The sequence below is a fragment of the Chionomys nivalis genome, chromosome 5, assembly GCF_950005125.1.
Source record: "Chionomys nivalis chromosome 5, mChiNiv1.1, whole genome shotgun sequence".
Taxonomy (NCBI): domain Eukaryota; kingdom Metazoa; phylum Chordata; class Mammalia; order Rodentia; family Cricetidae; genus Chionomys; species Chionomys nivalis.
The window spans coordinates 22,352,491-22,377,805 of record NC_080090.1 but is presented as its reverse complement, the minus strand read 5'-3'; the positions used below and the strand labels follow the sequence as shown (position 1 = coordinate 22,377,805).

General features: G+C 43.2%; 1 protein-coding gene and 1 pseudogene across 2 annotated transcripts; one reads left to right on the top strand and one right to left on the bottom strand.

Moving 5' to 3' along the window:
* Positions 1-208: 208 nt before the first annotated feature.
* Positions 209-15,513, bottom strand: Slamf7 (SLAM family member 7). 2 transcript variants are annotated; one of them, XM_057770047.1, is made up of 7 exons: positions 15,438-15,513; positions 7,674-7,991; positions 5,754-6,026; positions 5,429-5,545; positions 3,171-3,274; positions 2,219-2,281; positions 209-1,297 (listed from the first exon to the last, which is right to left on the bottom strand). In XM_057770047.1, exons 1-7 carry the CDS (start codon positions 15,490-15,492, stop codon positions 1,226-1,228), a joined length of 1,002 nt encoding a protein of 333 aa, XP_057626030.1. In that variant the 5' UTR covers positions 15,493-15,513; the 3' UTR covers positions 209-1,225. The 2 variants fall into 2 exon arrangements, with proteins under 2 accessions (XP_057626030.1, XP_057626031.1); XM_057770048.1 differs by lacking the exon at positions 3,171-3,274.
* A 1,890-nt stretch (positions 15,514-17,403) lies between these two features.
* On the top strand, positions 17,404-24,498 carry LOC130874579 (60S ribosomal protein L6-like; annotated as a pseudogene).
* Positions 24,499-25,315: the final 817 nt, after the last annotated feature.

The window sequence follows — 25,315 nt, the reverse complement described above, 5'->3', positions numbered from 1 at the left end:
CTGGCCATAACAGTTCAATGTCTAATGTCTTTTATAAGATGCAAGGCAAACTCTTAGCTGTGAGCCCCTATAAGATATTAAAAAAAAATCTTACATACTTACAATGTACAATGGGAGAGGAAACATTCACATTCCATCATTCCGAAAGGGAGGGATTAGGCACAGCAAAGAAAGAACAGACCAAAGCTAGGTCAAACCCAACAGGGAAATGTAAATCCTGAAGCTCCGTATCTGGCATCCTGGGTACGCTGTGGCATCATGTATGCTCCAGTTGATTTGGGGAGGCCTTTTTTATTCTAACAAAAGCACACATGACCTCTTTCTTGGGTATATTCAGTGCCTGAAGTTTTCTCAGCAGATGCTTCATGTTCCTGGCAGCTTCAGTATCTTGGAGTCTATACTGCAACCTAGGCTTTGCCTGCATAGTTTCATGCAAGGTTGCTTGGCAGTTCCACTCAGAAAGACCAACCTTGATGTATACTCAGAGCAAGTCTCAGTGGCTCCTAGCTTCTACATTCTGCCTGTAAGCAAAGGCACCAGCATATGGACATTGCCAAATTCTGCAGATGGTCCAGGGTAGAGCCACACCCCCTTGAGTCAGGGCTTCAGCAGGCTCTGAGAACCCGCGCAGGTGAATCCAGAGAAACGCATTTTCAGTCTAATGTATGAAGTAGGATGCTCTGTGTTCAGACATTCTTCCTTTTAAATGAAATCTTTTCAAATGGGCTTTTCAGTTGGAGTTCTTGATAGATAGGGCCTTGCTCTCAGTGCTTCTTTTCTACTGTCCTAGTGCAAAGTCTGGGGGGTTACTCTTCAATGCAGCTCTTCTCTTTAACCGTTGCAGCTTTTTTGTGTATACCCAATTTCCCAACAACTTTAAATGCATTCATGCTGTTTATCAAACTGCATATTTTCTTCATTTTCCTGTTTCTTTTCTTTGTTTTGATTTCTTACTATAAATACGAACAAAGGGAGTATGGCTGTGTCACAGCATTGGTGTTGTGGTGTCTAGAAACAAATTTCTCCACTAAATGAAATAGGAATGAGCTCCATGCCAATCCCCAAGAGTCATTGTTCTTTGAAACTCCTTAAGTCTGGTCTTCGCCATCTGTATGCAAATGCACAAGGAGGCATTTACATTCAATCTGCAATAGAAGTTTCCATTTCTGCTGAGAATGGTGAATTCTTCATGTTTAGCTGGACTGAGAAGAGAGAGTACTGCTGTCTAGATAATATTTTCAAAGCTTAACGGCCTTGACGTAGGTGGCATTGCAAGCAGGGAGTTGGGACTCTTCACCTGCGGGCAGACATGGGAAGAAGAACGCGGGACATGAGCAGAGCCCAAGCACTCATAGAAGACCTGTCATCCCATACACTCTTTTTTTAAATTTATATTGAGCTCTACATTCTTCTCTGCTGCCTCCCTACCTCTCCCTTCCCCTTCAACCCTCTAGGTACCCAACCCATAGCTGCTTCACATACAGTCCTCCTGTTTACTTTTAGCTGAGAGAGATTATTCTTGAGGGAAATATATTTATCTTTCTCCATGCTTAACAAACTGAGTAATCTTATAATAAATTCACAAGCATTTCTGCCACTAAGAAAACCATCTTCAATATCCTTGTCTTTTCAATTCTTTTGGACAGGAAGGGAAAACAGACAAAATGGTGCCCCTGTCTCTTCAAATCACAGGTGATGAAGGGATAAGATATGCATCTTACCACATTTGGGGTTTGGCAGGGAGGGTGCAAAGTAGATGTAACATAACCAGAGCGAGAAAATCTCCCTCCTCCAGTTACATGCTACTACAGAGTCTTTACCCATGACCCGTCTCTTCGTGTGCATAGCACAAGCTGTAAATGGCCCTTCCCCTCTCTATGACTCTAGACAGAACCCTTCTGCTTTTCTATATCAATCCAATCTAGAATCCCCCTCCTACTTTGTTTGTTCCAATAAAACAGTTTTCATCTATTTCCTACATTTTTGGGTAACCTCAAACAAAGCCCTGAAAAACCTATCTAGATACATGCTCAAAGCTAAATGGCCTCAACATGTCTGGCGTCACAAGCAGGACTCCCCACCACAGGCAGACATGAGAGACTGGCAGGGGTCTGTTTTAACACCAGGGACTGAGAATCCCTACGAAATGTAAATCTGAACATGAGCCACAGAAAAGGGATTGGCAGTTAGGATGAGAGTCAGCAATAAAGGTTCTTACCACTTTGGGAATCTGCACAGTGGAATAAAGTGTGTTTGCTGCTACCTCTTCCATATTTGTTTCCTATTAATAAACCAACAACAAACAAACGTAATTATCACCTAACTTCTGAGTCACACAGACAAGAACATGGAGACATCCAGAGAAAGCAAAGTATATGTAAGAGAACACAGAGAGAAGAAAAAGAAAGTTCTGGGATAGGCAGAGAAGTTCTGTTGTTAGTAACTGATTAACAATGCCCATTAATCAGTTTTAAAGACAATCATTGTGTTTTTATTTGTTTTTATCACATTTTCTGTATTATGTTTCATTGGATTTCAAAATATGTTGAGATATATCTCATGAACTATGAGTCTCCTAAGGTGGCTAAAGGCTAACATGAAGTTATAGTGTCAGTGTTAAAAATGGACTTATCCAGTAATTCATAGTCTCTTGGTGAAACAGTAAGGATGCCCAATGAGCCAAAATAAAACAAGAACAAAAACTCATGATTAGAAAGGAAAAAATGTCCTGGGTGAGTTTAAGCTTATTTCCTGACCATGTAGGGCAGCCTTATAGTTTCTGTGGGTGTAACCTGAGCAAGAGAAGAGGAAGAGGTGATAAATTTTGACTTAGTAAGTTGAGTAGGCTACAAAGCAGACCAGCTTCCAACCTCCTGTGAGGAAGCAAAGACCACCATCATCAACTGTAAAAAGGAAGAGTGACTCATGGAACTGCTCACATGAGTGGTACAGGTGTGGAGAAGAATCAAGGGTTCTAAAGTTCACCAACTTCTGCATGGCTATGAGTTAAGGTGTGAGGGAGGCACACTGACTGAAGTCAAAGACTGTACATCTTAATCCCCTCCCTTTTCTTATGCTACCCAATCTTGTAGAGGGTAGTCTCAAGTGAAATAAGGAAAGCCTTGGAGGGATGGATCTGATTACAGAAAAGAAAATGGAAAGGGACTCACGTTCATGTAAGGGATTGTGTCATATTCTGGATTCTCTTCCAAGTGGGGACAGAAGTTTGGCTTTTCCTGGTGGATGTCCACTTTCTCCATGTCTTCCTTGGAAACTAAAGCCAGGTTTAGAGAATCAAAGACTGCCTTTCTTACCGTTCACAATCTCCCCTGGCCCACAAAACTTGGATGATCTACTCAGAGTGACCAACCATCCTAGTCACTCTGAAACGGAAACACTTTATAGGGCAGTAAACTTTCAATATTAAACTGGAGAAAATTCTGGACAAATCAGGATGAATTATCCACTTGTCACTCCACTTCCAAATCTCCAAATCAAGGTGGCTACAGTGAGAAGCAGAGGGGGTCAGCAACATTCCCAGAATGCCTCTCACAGAGGCATTCTCAAAGAATATCTTAAAGACTATCCCAAAGTCTGCATTTGTACTCAACTATTGCTGCAACTTTTCCTCCACACTCTACTCTTGCCCCACCATGGACAGTGCTGGTAGGAAGATGGGAAACAAATAAAGGTTTTGGGATACAGGACAGGGTACAATGTAGAGAGACAAAGAAAGGTTTGTCCAAGAGGAATGTGCCTAGCCTGAGGTAAAGGGGAAAGAGGAATCTTGATGCTGATTGAGTATGGAAGACAATCTGGTTGGGGACTCTGACAGGGATAAGGATAGGAAGGGCAGGGAGACCTTCCTGCTGGGAAGGAGCAGAAGCTGTAGCAGGAGGGGCTGTTTGTTGGGGTTTTTGTTCTGCCCAGTTCCCACAGCCGGCAAGTCCCAAATAAAATCACACAGAGGTCTCCATAAGTTATAAACTGAATGGCCAATTAGATCAGGCTTCGTATTAGCTCTTATAACGTATATTAACCCATTATCCTTATCTATGTTAGCCACATGGCTCAGTACCTTTTTCAGCAGGGCAGATCACATCCTGCTTCTTCCATGATCTGAACAGGACTGCAGAAAGAGCTTCCTTCTTCCCAGGACACTCCTGTTCTCATTGTCCCACCTCTATTTCCTGTCTGGTTTTCTGGCCTATACTTCCTGCCTGGCTATCAGCCAATCAGCATTTATTTAAATATAATTGACAGAATATAGGTGATTGTCCTGCACCACTTCCCCCTCTTTTTTTTAAAAGATTGTTATTTTGAAAAGACTTTGACTTCAAAATTGAAGTCAAAAGATATGTTACTTTGGAGAAGAGATTTTGTTTGTCAATTATGTTTTAAATAAACACTGATTGGTCAGTTGCCAGGCAGGAGGTATAGGTGGGATAACCAGACAGAAAGTAGAGGCAAGGCAATGAGAACAGGAGTATTCTGGGAAGAAGGAAGCTCTTTCTGCAGTCCTGCCCAGATCACCGAAGAAGCAGAATGTGACCTGCCCTGCTGAAAAAGGTACTGAGCCATGTGGGTAACATAGATAAGAATAATGGGTTAATATAAGCTACAAGAGCTAATAAGAAGCATGTGCTAATGGGACAATCAGTTTATAATCTTATGGAGACCTCTGTGTGATTTTCTTTGGGGCTAAATGACTGTGGGAACTGGGCAGGACAGAAGCCCCAACAACAAGCAGGCCCTCCTGTTACAAGAATCAACAATGTATGACCTGTATCATCAGAAGGGCCACATCCTTCTGAAGGAAGGACAGAAGTAGGCACTAGAAAGAGACTCTGTCCTCAAGAGAGAAGGCAAGGACTACATTCTCTACTTTGGAGCTAAGGCTTACAGCTATGGCACATACTTCTCTTTCTGTGTGTGTGTGTGTGTGTGTGTGTGTGTTTATATTCATGTGTGAATAGGTGCATGTGTTAGTACATGTGCATGTGTGGGAGGGTCAGAGATCAACTTCGGGTGTTGTTCTGCAGGTGTTGTCTACCTTGTTTTATGAGATAGAATCTCTCACTGGCTTGGGACTAACAGGTTAGACTAGGCTAGTTGACCAGTATAAGCCCCAGGGAACCACCTATCTCCACCTCCCCAGTGTTGGGATTACAAGTACATGCTGCCGCATCTGGATTTTTTTTTTTAAATATGAGTTCTGGGGTTTGAATTCAGGTCCTCACACTTGTATGGCAAGCACTTTACTGAATGAGCTCTCTCTGTCTAGCCATTGACTGTGCATTTCTTAAGGGAAGAGACCATGACCTCCTGGTTTTATATCTTCAACACTAAATCTTGCACACAGATTAATGTATTGCATGAGGAATAAAAAGGAGAACATATATGAAGCGAAAAATCATAAATGCTTTACCTTTTCCTTTCTCTGTATGCATAGCAACAGGAATAATCACCAGCAAGAGACCCAGTACAATTAACACTGGCAGGATATATAGGATGATGCTGGATGAATTTAGGTCCTTGGCAGCATCTTTAAAGAGAAAATAAAGAGAGGCATGAGGAGGGTGGATGTGTGTGGTAAAGTCAGCTAGGCAAAAGGACCTAACTTCCACATTCCTCCCAGCCTGCTGCTTTCCCAGAGGCCTTTAGTTGACACGGAGCCTGTTTCTATAGAAACTGGGAGCTAAAGAAGATAACATTTCTCCAACCAGAAGCTCCTGAAGAGAGGAGACTTTTACCTCCACAGAGATCCTGGATGTGGGTGGGGATTGAGGAACTTTGGCTGATGGGATTCTTGGCCATGCAAATTAAAGTCTTGTCTTTTTCTCCCAATCTCCAGGAGATGGGGAGGACGGCACCATCATAAGATTCATTGACTCCATGCCCAATGGCTTTCCAGCTGTAGGTCACATTCTCTCCTCCCTTGTCCATGGAGCATGTCAGGTTGGTTGTGCAGGTACCATTCATGTTGTCTTGCCCATTCAAGGTGACTTTGGGCCTTGAGAGATACTCTGTAAAAGAGCACAACAGAAGACGGAAGTTAGTCCTGAGCTCAACCTTCTCTGAGTTACTCTTCTTTACCTTGGACCCGACTATTGCTGGTAAATTCAAGAAGGGTAAGCAACTAACAGTTCAGAACAGAATGTCTTATTCTTATCTGGGAAAGAGACCTCTTAAGTCTGCTTGGCTCTACCTATATAGCAAGAATAACAATAGCAACTATTCTAGCAGAGATAATCATACAACAACAATGTAGTGATATTCACCACGCCTAGACGCAGGGCAAACACTGACCTTAGTTGTATTTAAATACTACCCAGTCTTTAGGCAGAGGCTTTTCATTGCTTGTCCTCGGACTTCCTTGAACACACTTTCCTTTATCCTCTTAGGGAGAATAATAATAATGTAGTAACACTTTTTACTAACTTGTGCCTACTCCTTTATGCTTAGAATATCATCAACAGCTTATCTATCCTAGAGTTTGGTCCATTAAATATTTCTGTTCAAATACCTTTTTCCTCTTCACCCTTCCCCCAACTAGATTACCTGCAGATTAACTCATTTCTGTTGCCTTCCACAGTATCTCAATGGAATATAAGCCTGGCTCAAGGTGCATTGCCTAGCTCCTGTAAGCTAGTCTTGGGTCCCTTCTCCTGGTATCTCTGATGCTGTAGTTCAGTGCACAGGACAAGTAACTCTTCTGGTAGAGAGCTGACTGGTTTGCAAGTTTAACTTCCTGAGTTTCTCTTTCCTCTCTCCCTCTCTGCCTTTCTCTTACTGTTGCCCAGGCTAACCTCTCAAACCTGATCCCATAGTTCTCCAGAGTAGCTACAACTACAGGCATAGTCGGATCTTATCTTCATTCTGATTTTGTGTGTGTATGTGTGTGTATTTCCCAGTTGCTTAAAGTTTATAGGGGAAAGAATGTAATTAATTTGTATCTAATAATCTTAAGGTAGGCACCATTGTCCTCACATATGTGGAACTAAGGTTTAAAGAAAGTAACTTGGCTAAGGCCATGCACACATCAAATAGCCAACTTTTGACTTCTATTTGTGTGGTAGCCACCTTTTTTGTCATTTCTGTTTTGTTTTTGAGACAGGGTTTCTTATGTAGCTCTGGCTGTCCTAGAACTCACTCCATAGACCAGGCTGTTCTGGAACTCAGAGATCTGACTGCCTCTGCCTCCCAAATCATGATATTAGATTCATGCTCCACCACTGCCCAACTGATAGCCACTTCTTAGGTTGCCCATCGTCTACACTGCATAGCCTCTTTTTAATTGTTTTTTTACTGAGCTCTACATTTTCTCTGCTCCCCTCCCTGCCTTTCCCCTCCCCTTTAACCCTCTCCCAAGGTCCCCGTGCTCCCAATTTACTTAGGAGATCTTGTCTTTTTCTACTACCCATGTAGATTAGCTCTATGTATGTTTCTCTTAGAGTTCTCATTGTTTTCTAGATTCTCTGGGATTACTGCACAGTCTCTTATAGAATATCAAAGTAAGCAGAGAACATATGGGCCATATCATCAGTGCAGGAATCCTCTGCTCCCTGATCCTTGCTGTGTGATTATCCAAACTTGACTTTAACATCCACTGTATCAGGATGCTCACTACATCCATATGCCTACCATCCACCATTAGAACTAAGCCTACTTACCATAGACATACAGCACATATTCCTGGGTGAAGGGAGACTCAAGAGATGTACTGTGAATCTCTGCCCGGTAGACACCTGAGTCATTCTTCTTCAACTGGCTAAGTGTCATGGAGTAGCTTCCATCTGGGAAGACAATCCTTTCTTTGTTATGATTTTGAGGCACTATGACTTTGTCCTTAACTATGATGGCAAAAGAAATTGTCTTGAAGGTCCATACAATAGTGTGAACCTGTTTTTCTGTGAAATTCAGACTGAAGGTCACAGATCCACCAAGGGCACCAACCATCTCCTTCAGAGTTCCAGAAGTTTTTGCTGTCACTGCAGACACAGAAAACGATAACATAAGCTCTTGTCACAAGTTACCACAACCTTTGAGTCCTTGGAAGATCCTGTGACATATCTTCAAGTTCAATAGAAGCAGAACCTCATCCACATTGAGGTGGCATTAAGAACAGACCCTTCTGCCTGCAAGGTCACCTGCCACCACCACACCATATTCTCAGAGACCCCCAACAGAGTAGTCCAAACTGTGGTAAACTTGAAAGACCAGCTCCATCCTCGACAGGTTCCTGTTGTTGGGGGAGGTAAGGAGAGACAACTAAAGAAGTTTCTATCTGGGTCTCTTAGGAAAACCAGATTACTCCAGAGATGTTTAGCATGAAGCTGATGAGATAGGTTGCCCAAACCAGAATCACTGGTTCACAAGCATCAACATGGTAATGGGAGGAGAGCTAGATGTTTGTAGGGACAGCAATAGTGGACACGTGTAAGGATGACCTCTCTTCCCAGTTTAAGACGCATTAGTAAACTCAAGGTCATCCCCACAAAAAGCTTCTATACTTACATGATATGTTTGTGTGGGAAGAAGAAAAAGGGAGTCTGAGTGTTGGGGAGCATTAAGACGCTCACCTCACATGCTAAAAATTGCTGTAGGGTTTTCATTCCACAAGAATTTTGTTGCTTTGACTGACACAGTCTTAGCTCACCTGGTAGAGCCTGACTCTGAAGCAGTCATCACTAGACTCTTGGTGGAACTTCCAGAAGTGACCAACTAAGTAAACATTTACAGTGATGGTGATGGGGTAACTGTCTGTAAAAGTCTAAGGGACAAAATCTGGGGCTAACAAAGGCACTGAGGCAAAAAATTTAAAGCATGTACTATGAACTTTCTTTAGCTGTTAAAGTTCTTAGAAGAGGAAGATTTTTACTTTCATCAGACAGAACAGAATTTACTCCCTTAAGTACAGGTCTGGGGAACCTTCAAAAGTACTGGCTTCTCTTCCTGGAAAAAATTTCCATTTTCAAACATTTTCTCCTATAACTTCTTAGTCAGTGTACATATACTTTACATCCCTGCAATCTTGTCAAAATATCTAGTTAAATTTGAGTTTTCAAAAAGTTCCCTACTCGTATAATACAAAGGCTGGAATGGTTTTAGACTACTTTTACTTTAATTATCTCAAAGGATGGAAAAATAGTACCAGTAAAAGTTACAGACAAAATCAAACATACTCTGGTTTATTTGATCAATTGATGCCTTCATTCTTACATTTCAATGACAGAGACAGAAAGGGTAAATATTTTGAAGTCAGGTGAAGATTGGGTATCACTTGCCCCCCTAGTGGGTCAAATTCCTGGACCTTCAAGTAATTTCATTTTCACATTGGTTTTGGGGGACTTTTATTACTCACTCCCTTTTATGGTTTGTATCTGTCCTTTTCTGAAGGAATAACAACATGCTTGAAGGTGGATACTTTATAAAGAAAAAGTAACTTACAGTTTGGGAAGTTGAAAATCTGAGCGTGTGCAATACCATATGTGAAGCCTTTGGTGAAGGTTCTCTTTGTTGGGTCACAAGACGGCAGAGAAACAGAAGGGAAATCACCCCTGTGCAGAAGAGGCCAAGAACAGAAGGGCCTCACCACAACAAATCTGCTCTCAGGACAGTTAACTTACTTCAAGAAAGTGGAAGCAATTCTGTCTCAGAATAATGGTACCTTCGTCACCTAACAGCCTCTGCTAGGCCTTAGCTCTTAAAGGTTTTATCACCTCTACCTCACCACAGTACTTTTAGTATCAAACTCATGGGTGTGACAGATCACATCTAAACCATAGCAAAGTGTTTAAGGGGCAAACTGAGACTATGGCTTTAGTATGTTAGTACGTGCACGTGTGCTTCAGCCAGGAGGAAGCCCTCTTCTCACTCCCTCACAGTAGGTGTCAACTTTCTCAGGGTAAATGTCACCAGATATGAGTAATGTGGAGCAAGGGTGCGGAAAATCTGAAATTTGCTGTCCTTTGTTAGGAGGGAAGTAGAGGATGACAGGGGGCAGAGTGCTCCATGGAGCACCACCATCCATTCTCTTCCTCCTCTCTCCTGCCTCTTCTTATTTTTCCTTTTCTTTTCTTTTTCCAAAGTTGGCTTCAAACTTGCTATGGAACTAAGGGAGAATGACCTTGAACACTTTTTTTTAAAAAAAATAAAAAGTATTTTTTTTTTTAGGTTTTTAAATTTGACTTTATGTGTATCAGTATTTTGTCAATGTGTAGATATGTATACCATGTGTGTGCCTGGTACCTGTCAAAGTTAGAAGGGGACAGATCCCCCACTAGAAATGAAGTTACAGGTGGTTGTGAGCCACCATGTGAGTGTGGGAATCAACCCCAAGTTCTCTGCAAGAGCAGCAAATTGCTCTTAGCCCCTGAGCTCCAGAGTCTTGACCTCTTGATCTTCCTGCCTCCACCCCCTAAGTGCAACCATCCCCAGATTACTGTTCTGTCTTAAGTGTATCTTCAGGATGGAAAAGAAAGTTAAATGAAGGAAGCAGTTCCCTGCCATTTCCTAAATAATAGGTTAACGAACAAAAAACAGTGTTGGGAAATTCTAGCCAGTTTAGTTTTATTATCCCAGTGACTGAGAAATGGGATCTAGAAACCAGAGACATTTTTAAAATTGCTCAAAGTTGAGATGAAACTTTGGCCTCATCTTCATCACTTCCAGGCATGATGCTACAGTTTGTTCAAATTTAAGCAGACAATGTTTGGTATGCTTGATCTTTTTAGGAGCTAAAGAGAGAACTGAGGACTTGAGCAAGATGTCATGATCCTTGTGCTCTCAAAATTGCGAGAAATCAGCAGTAAAACAACAGCACGTGCTATGAGAAGGGAAGTAATGATTGCTGTGGGGATTCCGTGGGAGGGTTTAGCCTGACCTGGAGTCTGGACTCACAAGCCTGCTCAACCTTTTGACATTGCGCCATGACAGTCATCTGAAAATTTTGCCTTTGAGAACTGCACAGTAGAGTTACTAGAAGCATCCCATAGTGTTGTAAGTATGTTTCCAATTTCGTGCTGGGTCACATTCCTGGATTTCTTGGGCTCTATGAAGCCCAGTGGCTACAGACAGGATGTGTTTGCTAAAGAATGTATGACTACCAATTCCTTCCTAAAGATCTGGGTCGCACGAGACTCACCTACCTCCCTCAGATGCCACTCTCCCACCTGTCAGCAGGGGATGGTGTGACCTGCTTCCTCTGTGCTCCCTTGACCTTTCACTTCACAGCAGCCAAGTGGTTTGGGTAAGTCTGATGGCACTCAGCTTCAGTGATATTCTCCTCTGGTCCAGTGATTTCCTTAGAGTTATCACATGACCTGAGAGAAGCCGGGGGCTTTAGCTCTAAGGCCAAGATAATGTTATAAAGCTATGGAAAATACAAAACCCACTTGCTGCCAATCAACAAGTATCCAGGCCTCTTCTCTTTCCTGATACTCAGTTGTGTGTGTGTGTGTGTGTACACTCACATGCACACCCGTACACACATGCTCCATATGTGCATCATATGTGCATATAGGGAGACATATGCTGTGGTGTGCCATGTGGAAGCCAGAGGACGACTATAGAGTCAGATCTCTCCTTTCAACTGCACATGGATTCTGGGGCTTGAACTCAGGTGGCCAGACTTGCATGGAAAGTGCCTATACCTGCCAGGCCATCTTGTTGGTCCCTGGTTTGCTTTTGATTTTATGCTGTTTTGTGCTTCAGCTCTCTATCTGAAATAAATCATATTCAAACCCCGTCTAAAGCCACACCTCTGGAATACCTTGACATATGTGTTTCTTTATTTCCTCTTCAACTTTTCAGGAAAGAAGTAGCCCTGCTTTGTGGTGACTGGACATGTCATTTTTTTGTGTGTGGATTAGCCAATGACCAGTCTACGGGTGTTATGTCCCAGATTACCCTGTCGTGGCATCACTGTGTCCACAGAAGGATATGATGGTCTCTCTTCCTACCAGGACACTGCAGAATGAAAAAGGGCTCTCTGTCTTCAGTGGGAGTCAAGGGTCCCAGGACCCATTCCGGCTCCTCCACAGTCATAATTCTAGAGACAAACACTTGGTGTCTGTAAGCCAGTCTGATGGACTTACCTTTGTTGATCTTCAGAACAAGCTCAGGAGATAAGAGTTAACACATTCCATTTCATAAATGAGGATACCAGGGCTGAGTGACTTTTCTAAGACCACAAAAATGGCAGAGATGTAGCTCAGTCTTAGAGTCCTTGGCAGATGCACATGAGGCCCAAGTTTGATGAACCCCAATTTGAGAGAGAGAGGTAGGGGTAGAGATCATCCATCTCAGAGCCCCCCCCCCACTTTAACATTTACTATTTTGAGTTTCAGTTCTCTGAGGGAAAAACACCTTCAAGTCCTAGGAATTTGGGGAGAGTGAATGTTGATCTGAAAGTATTTTGACAAATACAGAACAAGAACAGGTGACAGCATGGTGGGAGGCGCCAAGGGCATTGGTAGGAGGCGCCAAGGGCATTGGTGGGAGGTGCCAAGGGCATTGGTGGGAGGCACCGAGAGCAGAAGGCTCTTTGAGAAGGCTTTCCATTTTTCAAGTTTCATGTCTGAGGCATTCAAGAAAATAGTTCACAAAACAGCAGTGGGTGACTTTGTAGTAAGACAAAGGTTCAGTCACCACTGCAAATCTCCCTGGCAGCCAGTATGGAGAGGCTGAAGGCGCTGGACCAGGAGGCTGTCCGCTTTCTGCCTCTCTGTCTTTGTGTCAGGAGCATCATGATCTCTGAGAGACACTTTGGAGCAGAATGAGACATCTCCACCCTCGTGTCGCGCCCTTTCATATTTTCACTTCTCTCTCTTGTGACATTCCCCCGGAAAAGGTCAAAAGAACAGTGAACTGGAGCAGCAAGAAGCAGCCCCAGCCCCAGGAGGGCAAGCAGCCCAGGAGGAAAACACAGGGGAGGGGCCTGGCAAAGCTCCAACTGCCTGTCAGCCCAGCCCTTGACAATGCCACAGACACCACCACACTGGACAATCCTCCTCATGGAAGTCAAGAACAGAACATCTCAGACCTGGGAGGAATCTTCAGGGGGTAATAATTAGTTTGATTCCATTCTATTTCCCAGACAGGGAGACTAGACTCAGGATAATGAGGGACGCCACGAACCAAGGCGCTAAAGGCAAGATTTTCCCCTGTACCTCTTGCTACAGCTGGAGTCTAAAAATCTCTATCTTTCTGGGAACCTTAGGGAGAGGGGCAAAGAACAGAGAGCCAAGGCTTTGGGGTTTCCTCAATACCAGGGAGGCTACAACCAAAGGTAGAATCACTTACACGTTTCTGTTCGTAAGTGAAAAGCACTGCTTCCATAACAAAGTGGTTTGAAATGAGTGACCCTTTAGATAACTTCTTTTCTAACGTTCCCTGAAAATTGCATTGTAAATCAATACCATGGGGTACACACACAACAGAACTCACAAACTTTCCAGTCCCTCACACCCCTTGCCTGACACATCCAGGCTGCCTCATTTGCTTCTTTGCCTCTTGTTTGTCTCCTGCTCTCTTCTCTGTCTTTTTTTTCTGGTTCTTTGCAGCGATCCCCCATACTCCCCTCTCATCTTTGTTTTCCTTAAAGCCATTGTATTACTCGGCCATTACGAAATACTCAGAGGAGCAGACTGTTGCCCCCCTTACCCTGGTGAGAATAGAAAGACTGCGAGAGCTAGCCTCGCAGCTCCTGTCAAGTTGTCCAGAGTGGCATCCCTTTGGTATTACCACGCCCCCCAAACAGTGCGACCTGTTTGTTGACTGTCTTTCCAGTCTCTGACTTGGGCTCCTGTACCTGGGGAAGGAAGAAATGACTTCTGGCTCTTGCTGCGGGGGACTCAGTCCAAATGCATTTTTCCTGAACACCTTTCCAGGGTCAGGTAGACACCTGAAGCTGTTGGTTAGCGCTCGGTGTGTGGGAGACAGCGCCAGCTGTGGACACTCCTTTCCTCCTTCCCCTTGTAATCTCGGCATGATCTTGCCTAAGAAACTCAACCTCTCCCAGCCTGTTTCCTTATCTTTAAGTCCCTGTCTTATAGGTTTGTAAGGAGATGCCCCCCAAAGTACCTTGGGATATCAGGAACTTAAATGGCCACTATTACTGAATCGATTTGTTTTTGATATTGCACTTTAAAGCATCGCAGTAATTCTGCAAGTTAGTTTTATCTATCTGTTATACACTGAAAAGCAAAGTTCAAAGTACAAAGATGCTTGCTCACAGCAATCCAGTACAAGTTAAACTAGGAAACTTGCATCCAGGGTCTGTACTGTTCCACTGCTCTGTCTTTTGGGGGTTCTAGGACAATCTCTGACTCTTTTCAGCCATAGGAGATGTAACCCCAGACTTCCCACAGCCTACTGGAGTAGAATAGCAGGAGACTCAGGTTACATACCTATGGCACTACAGATGTTTCAGGTGATCACCTGGGCTTTTCAAAGCCCTGGCATGCCCTCCCCCACCTTCTCTTTAAATTCTAGTTCTGATCACCATTTCCGTTCAGGTAGTATTTTAGAAACAAGTCTGTTTTTAGGGCAACCTACTTAGGGCCAGGTGCTTCCTAGCAATGCAAGGTTTGATGAATTCAAGGAGGTGTGACAGACTGTAGATTTGAGTCACTTAGTTTGGTCTGGTGTGAGAAGGAAAGGATTGAAAACCCTGTGTGGCTTGGGAGTTATTTTAGGAAGGTTTATTGTGTACAGATATGACAGCTATGGAGGAGAGAGAGAGAGAGAGAGAGAGAGAGAGAGAGAGAGAGAGAGAGAGAGAGAGAGAGAGAGAGAGAGAGAAGAGAGCCCTCATGGTGGTACCCCATGTGTCAGAGAACACTAGGTATAGTAAAATCTTTCATTATTTTCATACTTATGACAGGGTCATGCAGGCACCCCGTCTTTCATGTGAGTGAACATAGAGTACCTATAATTAATTAATTTTCTAAGTAGAGGCAGATTGGGTTAAGAGAGAACAAATTCAAATGGTTGCTTCCATTGATTGATCTCATTCTTATGCACCATCATTAAATCTATTTAGACATGTATTAATTAAAATACATTTATGAATGAATACACAGCTGTATAACTTTACTTCTAAGGTTGTTCTCAAAAGGAGAGAAGGCTAAAAGAGAGAGACCCAAAAAGAGAGAAACCCTGAAGCCTAGGGTAGTTTTATCGTTCTCCTTTTAACTCCTGGCAGAGCTGGATCAGGACACAGGACTCTAAAACCCAATTCTTTCTGTCTCTCCTTCCCTGGGGTAGGCAGAAGGGACTTAGTTCCAAGAGCTGCTTCTTTTCTTCTCCTTCCAGATATCAGCGGCTAATTACAAAGCCAAATGAAGCAGAGGCTCCAGAGTGGACTCAGAAGCTTGGGATGACACCTCAGGAGGAGGAGGTCAGGAGACTGGACAAGAGAGGGTTAGACTCACCTGGGATCTGACAGAGCACAGAGGTAAAGATGATGAATGTGGAGAAACCAGCCATAGCGTCGTCAGGTTGTCAGTCACTCAGAGGACCCAAATTCCCCCTAATGCAGCAGACTTCTCTAGCCTTCAGCTGGGATTTAAATTAGGTAGGAGGAGTCACGTTAGAATGAGTCATCTTCTAAGTCACAGTAACAAGATTTCCAAAAGGAAGGAAAAAATGATTGGCAAGATTCTTATTTTCTGTTACAGGTAAGGAATCACACGCTTTGTAGGAATTTTTAAATAGAAATGGTATGCCTTTTTTACTTTACCTGTTACTACTTTGGTTTTTTTTTTTCTTTCTTTTTATTTAATCTTTCACATCATGCACATCTATCCCATTCATTTCTCTGTCCCTTCATATCCACCCTCTGGCCTTGCAACCCACCGCCCCCCCTCCAAAAAAAAGAATAAAATAAAATTTAAGAGAAAAAAGAAAGAAAGAGAAAAAAAGAAAGAGAAGGAAAAATAAACAGCCTCGTCACGGAAGCTACAGTGTGACACAGTGAGTCACACAGTAAACCTTTTCCATGTATCTTTACTTGTGAATGTTCATTGGTCTGGTTTGAGGCCTCTGGTGTCTGTAACACTATTGGTGCCAGGCCCTCACTGGAACTCCTCTTGGTTATTCTGCTATCGCCCTGCGTTGTGGAGATCCTGCAGCTTTGGGGTCTGTGGGTTAGGTCCCTTCACGTGCGCTAGTAGATGACAGATGTTACCGGTTTCTTCTAAGAGACTCAGAAACAGGAAATCGGTTAGATGGGGACAGGAGGGAGCGAATAGTAAATTTAATAAGCTTTTCTAAATGTCAGTCGCTGTGCGAAGAGTACACACATTGTCTTTTTTATTCTTCCCATAAACCCTATGAATGGAATTCTACTACAAATCCTATTCTACAGTTGAGAAATCATAGTGTAGGTCTTATGACAACAATACCAAAGACTTCTTTTGGAGCTGGAGAGATGGCTTAGTGGTTAGCAGCTCTTGCTACTCTTCCAAAGGACCTGAGTCCCAGGATTGACATAAGGAGACTCAGGGGATCTGACATCTTCCTCTGGCCTCAGAGAGCACTTGCACACATGACATGCTCACATACAGAGACATACACATATGCATGAATAACATTAAAAGTAAATCCGAAGAAAAGTCTTTTAACCAAAAGAAACTCCTATGGGGATATAAGAACCAGACATAAGAGTGGGAGAAGATATTTATAATGTTTATATCTATAGAGATATATATCCTCCATATCAATAAAAAGTAGGAAGATAAACCAGGAATGGTGATGAATGACATTAATTTCGGTCATTGGGAAGCAGAGGCAGGGGAATCTCTGTGAGTTGGAGGCCAGTCTGACCCACACAGTGAGTTCCAGGCCAACCAGTGCTACATAGTGAGACAATCTCCAAATAAGTTTAGAAAGATTCAAACACTTTATTAGAGGTGTGACCAAAGGTTGATAAAGAGAAAATACAAAGGGAAAAATGCAAATAAGAGTGCTTAAAGGTTCAACAGTGGGTGGCGTTACTAAAAGTAAATTATTAAAAAAAAATCTAATGTTTTTTAAGTAAAAGGAAAAAATGGCAAGAAAAAAACCCAAAAAGAACAATCAAGCAGTAAATATCAGACCTAAATCCGACTACACTAATACTTGCACTAAGTATAAACAGACAAAACATTTAATTAAAGGAAAGACTATTAAAACAGATAAGAAAAACTCAAGGCTGACGTCTCTAGTTTACAAGAGCTACACCTTCAAGATACAAATGGGGAGATGGCAGGAAAACAAGAAGGCAGGTGTGATGGAGGGATGGGTGGAGACTGCACACGAGTGTCCTTGAAGGACCAGTGGGTAGGAGTGATGCTTGATAAATTCTGATATAATTTGATATAAACCAGAAGGCAGGAGAAAATCCCCAAGAGTAGCGCTATGGGGGGAAGAGCAAGGAGAAGCCTGAGCCGGAAAATGGAAGCACAAATCCAGGTGTGTCCTAGAATGTGAACTTTGCTCACTTCTGTCCCTTGCTTCGGAGGAGCGTGACATTGGCACCGTGACACGCAGCACTGTGACACGTAGCACCGTGACACGCAGCACCAGGCTTCAGACTCCTACTTTTGTGGGCATTCTGCCTCTTTCTCATCCTTCAGCAACCGCCACAATCTCCTGCCTCCTCTGCCTTCCTCAGAGCACTGAGCTATATTGTCTTTGTTTTTTGTACTTTTGTGTTTTTGTATTGAGGCTGGATCATCCAAGTTAGGTTGCTGGTTGGAATTTGTTTTAAATAGGACTTTTTAAAAACAAGAATATTCAAAATGGTCAAGAGTGGCCGGGTTGTAATAAGGTTGGAGTGGCATTTTTTTTTTCTCTGCTTGGTTGGCGTTTAGGGCATCAGACTAGGCCCCAATACTCCCCTGAAAGTAGAAACTCTCTTGAAAAAAGAAAAATGACCGCTATCAAAGTGAAAGCCCACCAAGAACATATGGTAATAGCCAAGTAACAAACGATCACCTATTACTCTCCACTCATTGTAAGAAATAAACTAATACTAATAGAACAGAATCACTAAGATATTAAGTCCTATGGATATGAGTAGACGGGAAAGGAGCGGAGTGACTTGTGATTCATATTGGGTTGAGAAAAAAAGGAGAGGATGGAAAAACTAGATAGAATGGGGGACGGGAGTCAGGGTGGGGAATGAGGCAGTTTTGGCTAAAGGTAGGATGAAAAGAGAAAGAGAAAATAATGTAATATGATTGCCAAAAAGAGCTCCATGTCTTAGGCATCCGGGCCATAGCGACCCTGCAAAGAATAGGCCAGCTTATGTCGCTATAGTGACCCTGCAAAGAATAGGCCAGCTTATGTTCTTTGGGAAAGCCCATGAAAACAAAAATAAGGATAAAGAAAAGATGTGTGTGTGTGTGTGTGTGTGTGTGTGTGTGTAAGAGCCAGAGGAGAAGAAATAACAGTGAGAGCAAGAGAGAGAAGACAGCAGGACAGATCTGGCCTCCAGCATAGATACTAGGTGTTCAGTGAGGGAAAAACACGTGAAGAAGAGCGTGGCGTGGGTATATGTGTGAGCGTGAATGAGGTCCTGCCCTTCCACTCTCTGCTTTCTTGGTGTTCTTTCCCAGGTTCCCAGATGCCTGTTACACCCCCGAGTAGTTCTTTGTGAGGCTGTGCCAGAGATGCTGGCCTCATCTGTGGGAAGTACCCTGGACAGTCCTTTCCAACGTCTGCTGGGTCACTTGGATCTTTGTTCCTATTTCCTTACTGATACTGTATACACTTCTTTCCCACAATCTATGGGGTTCTACCCACCAAGCTTTTGGATACTCTTAGGCAATACTTGCTTTTGTTTCCTGAAAATGAACCTCACGGCCAGTCTGGGACTCCCAAGCTGCTAACTCAGGGTGTTTTGGAAATGGTGTCTCACCATTGCTCTGGTCAAGAGTTTACCTGGTATCTTTCCTATCTATGTCAATATAGAGCACAACTTTTCTTTCCCTTCTGTTTTTCTTGTTAATATCTCTATTACAAGTGCAAAATGAAAGTAGACGCTGGGAGGCAGAGGATGGAATGGTCTAAGTAGGGGAGGGTGGAAGGGAATGGTAGATGGGGAAAACCAAAAGTAGAGATTGGAAACTTTACCATTTTGTAAGTTCATTTAAATTGTAATAATTAGAATCTGAACAGAGGTACCTTGTATGGGGGAGCAATGCTTCCTTCAGAAGCCATAGGTTATTAAATACGTCTTCCAATGCCAATTGTAAGATACCTCAACAGTTGTTGAGGTCAGGGAGGTCAAGGGGCCCAGAGGCTCTCAAAACAGTACAGCTTCACCACTGCTCTTGGTCACCCACCAGGATTTGATGATAAGGCCTATTGCTAAAGACATCAACCGCACACTTTGGATACAGAGCACAGAGAGACCAAGCTGCGACTGAGCTGAGAGCCTCCTCTCTGCCAGCTAGCTCTCACAGCCTAGAAGGTGCTATGCAGACTCCTGGCGGAGAAAAGCCACTAATAATCTTACCTAGCTTTGAAATTTGCAGACTAGAGTACTGGTCTCCCTGCCAACATGTGCCCATTGGTACAGCAGTGGCGTGGTCACGATGGGAATAGCCAGCTACTTTCTGTCTAGATCTAAGGCCTGTTTCGTGGGAAGGAACCCATGCTTGATGCTGTGAATTTAGTCAAGAACCCATGCGCTGGGTAAGTCATAGGCCTTCGAGGGGAGCCTATCACCGTTGTGATGCTAAATGGGCGTGCCGTTAAACTGCCTTCTAAACACTCCCATTACACCCACAGATTAGTGATACCTCCAGCCTTGGGAAGAGATGATTCTTGTAGCTGTGGGCAGTGGTTAGTGCAGAGATTCATAACCGGTCAAAGTTTCAAGAATAAATGATGGTCGAGTTCTCAGCTTGCATCAAGACGTCTATGTCGCCACCACCTCCTCCCTGGGCTCAGGAAACATTAAGGAGGAAGGGGTGGAAAGAGTGTAAGAATTGGAAGACAAGGTGGTACACTGTGAAACCACATTGTCTGGTCAGGACACCGCCCTTGCACTCACGACTTCACTGCAGCTGGGGTTACCTGCACAAGTTTGGGCCTTCAACATCTCATCTCGCATAGGGGTGATGCTCACGGAGCCCCACCCTCCCCAAGGGACTATTGGTGGTTAATGGTCACTTGGAGATAACCACTGACGAATAGCCGATGATCTCTAATAACCACCCAGTGCTCATGCGGGTACCCTAATTAGTTTCAGCGGGTCACACACACCAAAAGACCTGAAAGTAAGAGTGTGACATCTCGTGAAGAGCAGTTTCAACAAGAGGAAGGTGGACACGCAGGCGATAGGTGCGAAGATGACTAAAATTCACCACATTGGTGATGAAACCGTCAACGAATAACACCTTAAGAAAAGTAAAAGCATGAAAAACAACAAAATGTCCGTTACTGAGAGTACAGTGCAGATTTTCTGAGGCTCGCTCTTGGGTGCGCCTTGCTCCTTCTCTCTCACTCGAAGGTTGGAGCTCTACAAATTCACCAATCCATCTGGGACAGATTGAAATGCCTCTGTTCTACTTTTATCATTTTCTGTTTTACTTTGCTATCAAATTGGAGATTTTTTTTTGGCTCTTACCTGCCATCTTTACTCAGTTTATTCTCTGGAGAGCCTTAAAGTCATGCCTGCATGTCATCTATCACCTTCCAAAGACCTACCTAGATATCTTTCCAACTTGGCTCACAGACTGACACTTATTTGTTAATCTAGACAGCTCAGTTAAAAGCCAGAGATGTACTTTTCTAAATATGTCTTATTAGCAAACATTTCATTAGCAAAGCCAGAATAAGAACCCACCTGCAGTGACATTAAATCCTATCATATCTTATCCTGTGATAAACATTATTGAGTATTGTTTGTTTTCACAACACGCCATACAGATGATGACAGCGGAGGGAATAATGGTTATTACAAAACATTGCAATTATGATTCTAGGAATTCTTGGTAAACAGAATGAAGATGTGAGAGAAACTATTCATACGAATTGACCCAGAAGGGGCTCGGGTAATTCATGACATAACTTGTTCCTTGTTCCTGTAACTGACTAGACCAAGATTTTTTTGTGACATATGGAGAGAATTTTGAAAGGGAAAGAGGCCCAGATAGTGTCAAATTAGATCATTGAAAAGTCCTGAGTTGTCCCTTCAAGGACTACTTGGAGAGAAATTGAAAAAGAAAGACTAAGCTAAGATAAAGGGTGAACTACCTTTGAAAGCTAACTCAAACTAGCAGCACTAGCCAGCACTCCTTCTTGTCCATGAGATCCCATTCTGTCTTGCTCTCTTTTGTTCTTTATTATGATTCTCTCTTATCGATAAAAAGTGAAATATTTCTAGGTTAAATCTTAAGCTTAATTATTTCTTTATCTCCATGTCTCAGGCCATCTTACCCAGTCTTTTGAGCTAACACATTCAGTTTTACAACTATCTTTCCTGAATTCAAATTTTGTACATGCAGCGACTTCTCAGCATCTGCATGGGGAGGTTTATCCCACATCGGAAGTTTCCTATATACTAAGTCAACTCTTGCTTTCTCACTCTGAGCCTCTCACTTCACCTGAAGTGTTTTCTCTGTCTCAGTTAATTGCTGCCATGGTCACTCAACTATTCAGGCCAGATACTTGTGACTTTCCTTAACTCCACTCTGTTCCAAATCCAGCTCTCAGCAAATTCCACGGGCTCTGTGCTTTGGTTTGAATATGAGTAGTGTTCCCCAAAGGTCTATGTGGTAAAGCTTTTGTCCTCGGTGATACTATTGGGAGGTGCTGTGAAAGCTTAGGCCTTATGGGGGCTTCTTAAATTTGGGGGCATTCCAATGCTTCAAAGAGGATGGGAGGCACGATGGTCTCATCTCACTCTTCTCCCGGCTCATGACTGTGAGCAGTTCCCTCCCCCATGCAGTCTCTACCATTGCCTTCTGGTCCAGTCGCAGTTGCCATCTGAGAGGCCCAAATCAATGGGATCCCCTAATCTTTAATTTGAGCCTCCAAAAACATGAACCAAATAAATCTTTTCTCATAGTGTTAATTAGTTCAGGCATTTTATTATGGGAACAAAAAAATTGCCTTACAAATTCTGCCTTGAAAAAAGAATACCTAAAATACAAGCACATCTCCTCACCTGCAATACGTTCAACACTACCTAATTAGTCTCTTTGTATCTGTCTTGGTCCTCTGAACCCATCAATAGGCTACTGAAGAGGTGCATTTAACATCTCAGCCTATGTCATTTCTTTTTTGTTGCTTGTCTCCCAGGTATCTTGGAACAAAATGCAAGGTCCTTTCTAGAGTCCCCAGGACATACATGATGGCTTTGGCTCCAATCATAATGTCCTCTCCTGAGGCCTGCTTCACACTTGTCATTAGTGTTCGAGAATTCTTAAGTACATCCTCATCTCCATCTTCTGTATTACAAGAATTGTCTCTCTTCTGCTCCTCAGATACTCATGCGGCTATCTCTTCTTCAAGATCTATTAAGGCTCCCCCACCACCACCATCCACACACAGAGCATCGTTCCCTAATTTCTAAAAATTCTTTATCCCAAAAATCAAAACAACTCTGAGATTCCATATTACACCTGAAAGAATGGCTAAGATCAAAAACACTGATGACAACTTATGCTGGAGAGGTTGTGGGGAAAAGAGAACACTTCTGCATTGGTGCTGGAAATACAAGCTGGTACAGCCCCTTTTGGATGGCAGTGTGGTGATTTCTCAGAAAATTAGGAAACAACCTTCCTCAAGACCCAGTAATACCACTTTTGGGTATATATCCAAAGGATGCTCAATCGTACCACAAGGACAAGTGCTCAGCTATGTTCATAGCAGCTTTGTTTGTCATAGCCAGAAACTGGAAACAACCTAAATGCCCCTTGACCGAAGAACGGATAAGGAAAATGTGGTACGTTTACACAATGGAGTACTACACAGCAGAAAAAAATAATGACAGCTTGAATTTTCAAGCAAATGGATAGAGCTAGAAAACATCATTTTGAGTGAGGTAACCCAGACCCAGAAAGAGAAGTATCATATGTACTCACTCACAAATGGTTTTTAAACATAAAGCAAAGAAAACCAGCCAACAAATCACAATCCCAGAGAACCTAGACAACAATGAGGACCCTAAGAGAGACATACATAGATATAATCTAAATGGTAAGTAGAAAGAGACAAGATCTCCTGAGTAAATTGGGAGCATGGGGACCTTGGGAGAGGGTTGAAGGGAAGGGGAGAGGCAGGGAGGCAAGCAGAGAAAAATGTAGAGCTCAATAAAAATCAATTTTAAAAAATAGAAAAAAAAGCAAGGTGTGGGTTTGTTGGAATAGGTATGGCCTTGTTGGAGGAAATGTGTCATTGTGCCAGGGTAGGCTCTGAGATCTCATATGCTTAAGCAATGCTCAATGTGACACACAGTTGCTTCTGTTGCCTGTGGATCAAGGTATAGAACCCTCAGCTTCTCCAGCATCATATCTGCCTACATAGTGCCATATCTCACCATGATGATGATGGACTAAACCTCTGAACTATAAGCCACCCATTATGCTTTTCTCTTTAAGAGTTGCCACGGGGACCTTAGTTCTCTTCCGCATCTTGAAAGATGGTACCTGAGAAGCCTGACACAGAAGAAACCTGCAGCCAAGAAGGCTGGCAATGATGCCCCTGCTGCTGGTTCCCTGCCATTGGTGCAGTCAAAAAGGATGACCCTACTGTTAAAAAGCCCAAGAAAGAAAAACCCCCTTGAAGCCGAAACCCTGCCTTGATTAGAAGAATTGGCAGGTACTCCTGATCTGCTATGTATTCCAGAAATACAAAAGAAAATACTCAGCTGTGAAAACCAAGGTTGAAAAGAAGAAGAAAGAAGTCCTTGCTACTGTCATAAAACCGGTTGGTGGCTACAAGAATGGTGGTACCCGGTGGTTAAACTTCAAAAAACGCCCAAGCACTATCCTACCAAAGATGTGCCTCGGAAGCCACAGCAAGAAGCCCTTCAAGTCAGCATGTGAGACAGCTGAGTGCCAGCATCACTCCTGGGACTGTCCCGGTCATCCCCACCGGGCACCACAGGGGCAAGAGAGTAGTTTTCCCGAAGCAGCTGGGCAGCGGCTTGCTACGCGTGACACGACCTCTTGCCCTCAACAGAGTTCCTCTGCAAAGAACACCCCAGAAGTTTGTCATTGCCACCTCTAAAATAGTTGATATCAGTAAGGTTAAAATCCACAAACACCTGACTGGTACTTCGAGAAGAAGCAGCTCTGCAAGTCTAGGCACCAGGAGACGGCGATCTTTGACACAGAGGGAGAAGTACGAGATTACAGAGCAGCGCAAGGCTGATCAGAAAACTGTAGACTGGTAGATTTTTTTCCAAAGATCAGAGCTGTTCCTCAACTCCAGGGCTACCTGAGATCTCAGTTCTCTCTGACCAATAGGATGTAGCCTCACAAGCTGGTTTTCTAAATTGCTAACAACCTAATTAAACAGTTTCATGAAAAAAAAAAAAGAAAAACCTCTTTATCCCTTCTCCTTGCCTGACTATTTTCACCACAGAATCCACTATAGTAAAATATAAAAAGTATCAAAAGGGAGGCATTGTTCTCTTTGCTAGTTTCCATGTTCCCACAACTGCTGGTACATACGCTGGCTGAATGAGTCCCAAACGATGAAAGCTGGGCAGGCATGAATGGTCCAGCACAGCCTTCTGCTTGTAGAAGAAAATCAGAAGCATGAAAGGGCAGGCTTCCCAGGGTCCTGGAATCCATCTTCTGTGAAACTAGTATGGTGAAGAAGAGAATGTGGGGAGGAATTCAGAAATTTCAGAATTCTGGAAAAAAATGTTTTGAAGCAAGGATCGAATGCTTGTGTGTTTGGGAGTGGGGCTTACCAGGAGTCATTACAAGGACCCATGCTGCTTGTCTGAAACCACGGCAGTAACTGAGTTTGTAAAAGATCATTTTAGTCGTCACTTGTTTCTCAAAACACACATATGGTACGAGAGAAGGAATAATTCATAAAGAAAAGACATATTTCCTACTGTTCTGGAGGCTGGAGAGTCCAAAGTTGAAATGCCTGCATGGAGGGGGGGATATTTTACTGTTTTGTCCTGTGTTGACAAGTGAAAAGGAGAAGGGAGGGAAGGAGAGAGGAAGTGGGAGAGAGAAAGGAAGAGAAGAAGAGAGAGAGAGAGAGAGAGAGAGAGAGAGAGAGAGAGAGAGAGAGAGAGAGAGAGAGAGAGAGAGAGAGAGAGAGAAGAGGAGGGAGGAAGGGAGGGAGGGAG

What these genes read in the sequence shown, in the direction of transcription:
- Slamf7 (XM_057770047.1), bottom strand. Translation starts at nt 15,492, where the DNA reads ATGGCTGGTTTCTCCACATTCATCATCTTTACCTCTGTGCTCTGTCAG. An exon ending in ATATGTGCTGTATGTCTATG is followed by an intron (nt 6,027 to 7,673) that starts GTAAGTAGGCTT and finishes GCTCTTTTACAG; the next exon opens with AGTATCTCTCAAGGCCCAAA. An exon ending in CTGTGCAGATTCCCAAAGTG is followed by an intron (nt 1,298 to 2,218) that starts GTAAGAACCTTT and finishes GTCTGCCCGCAG; the next exon opens with GTGAAGAGTCCCAACTCCCT.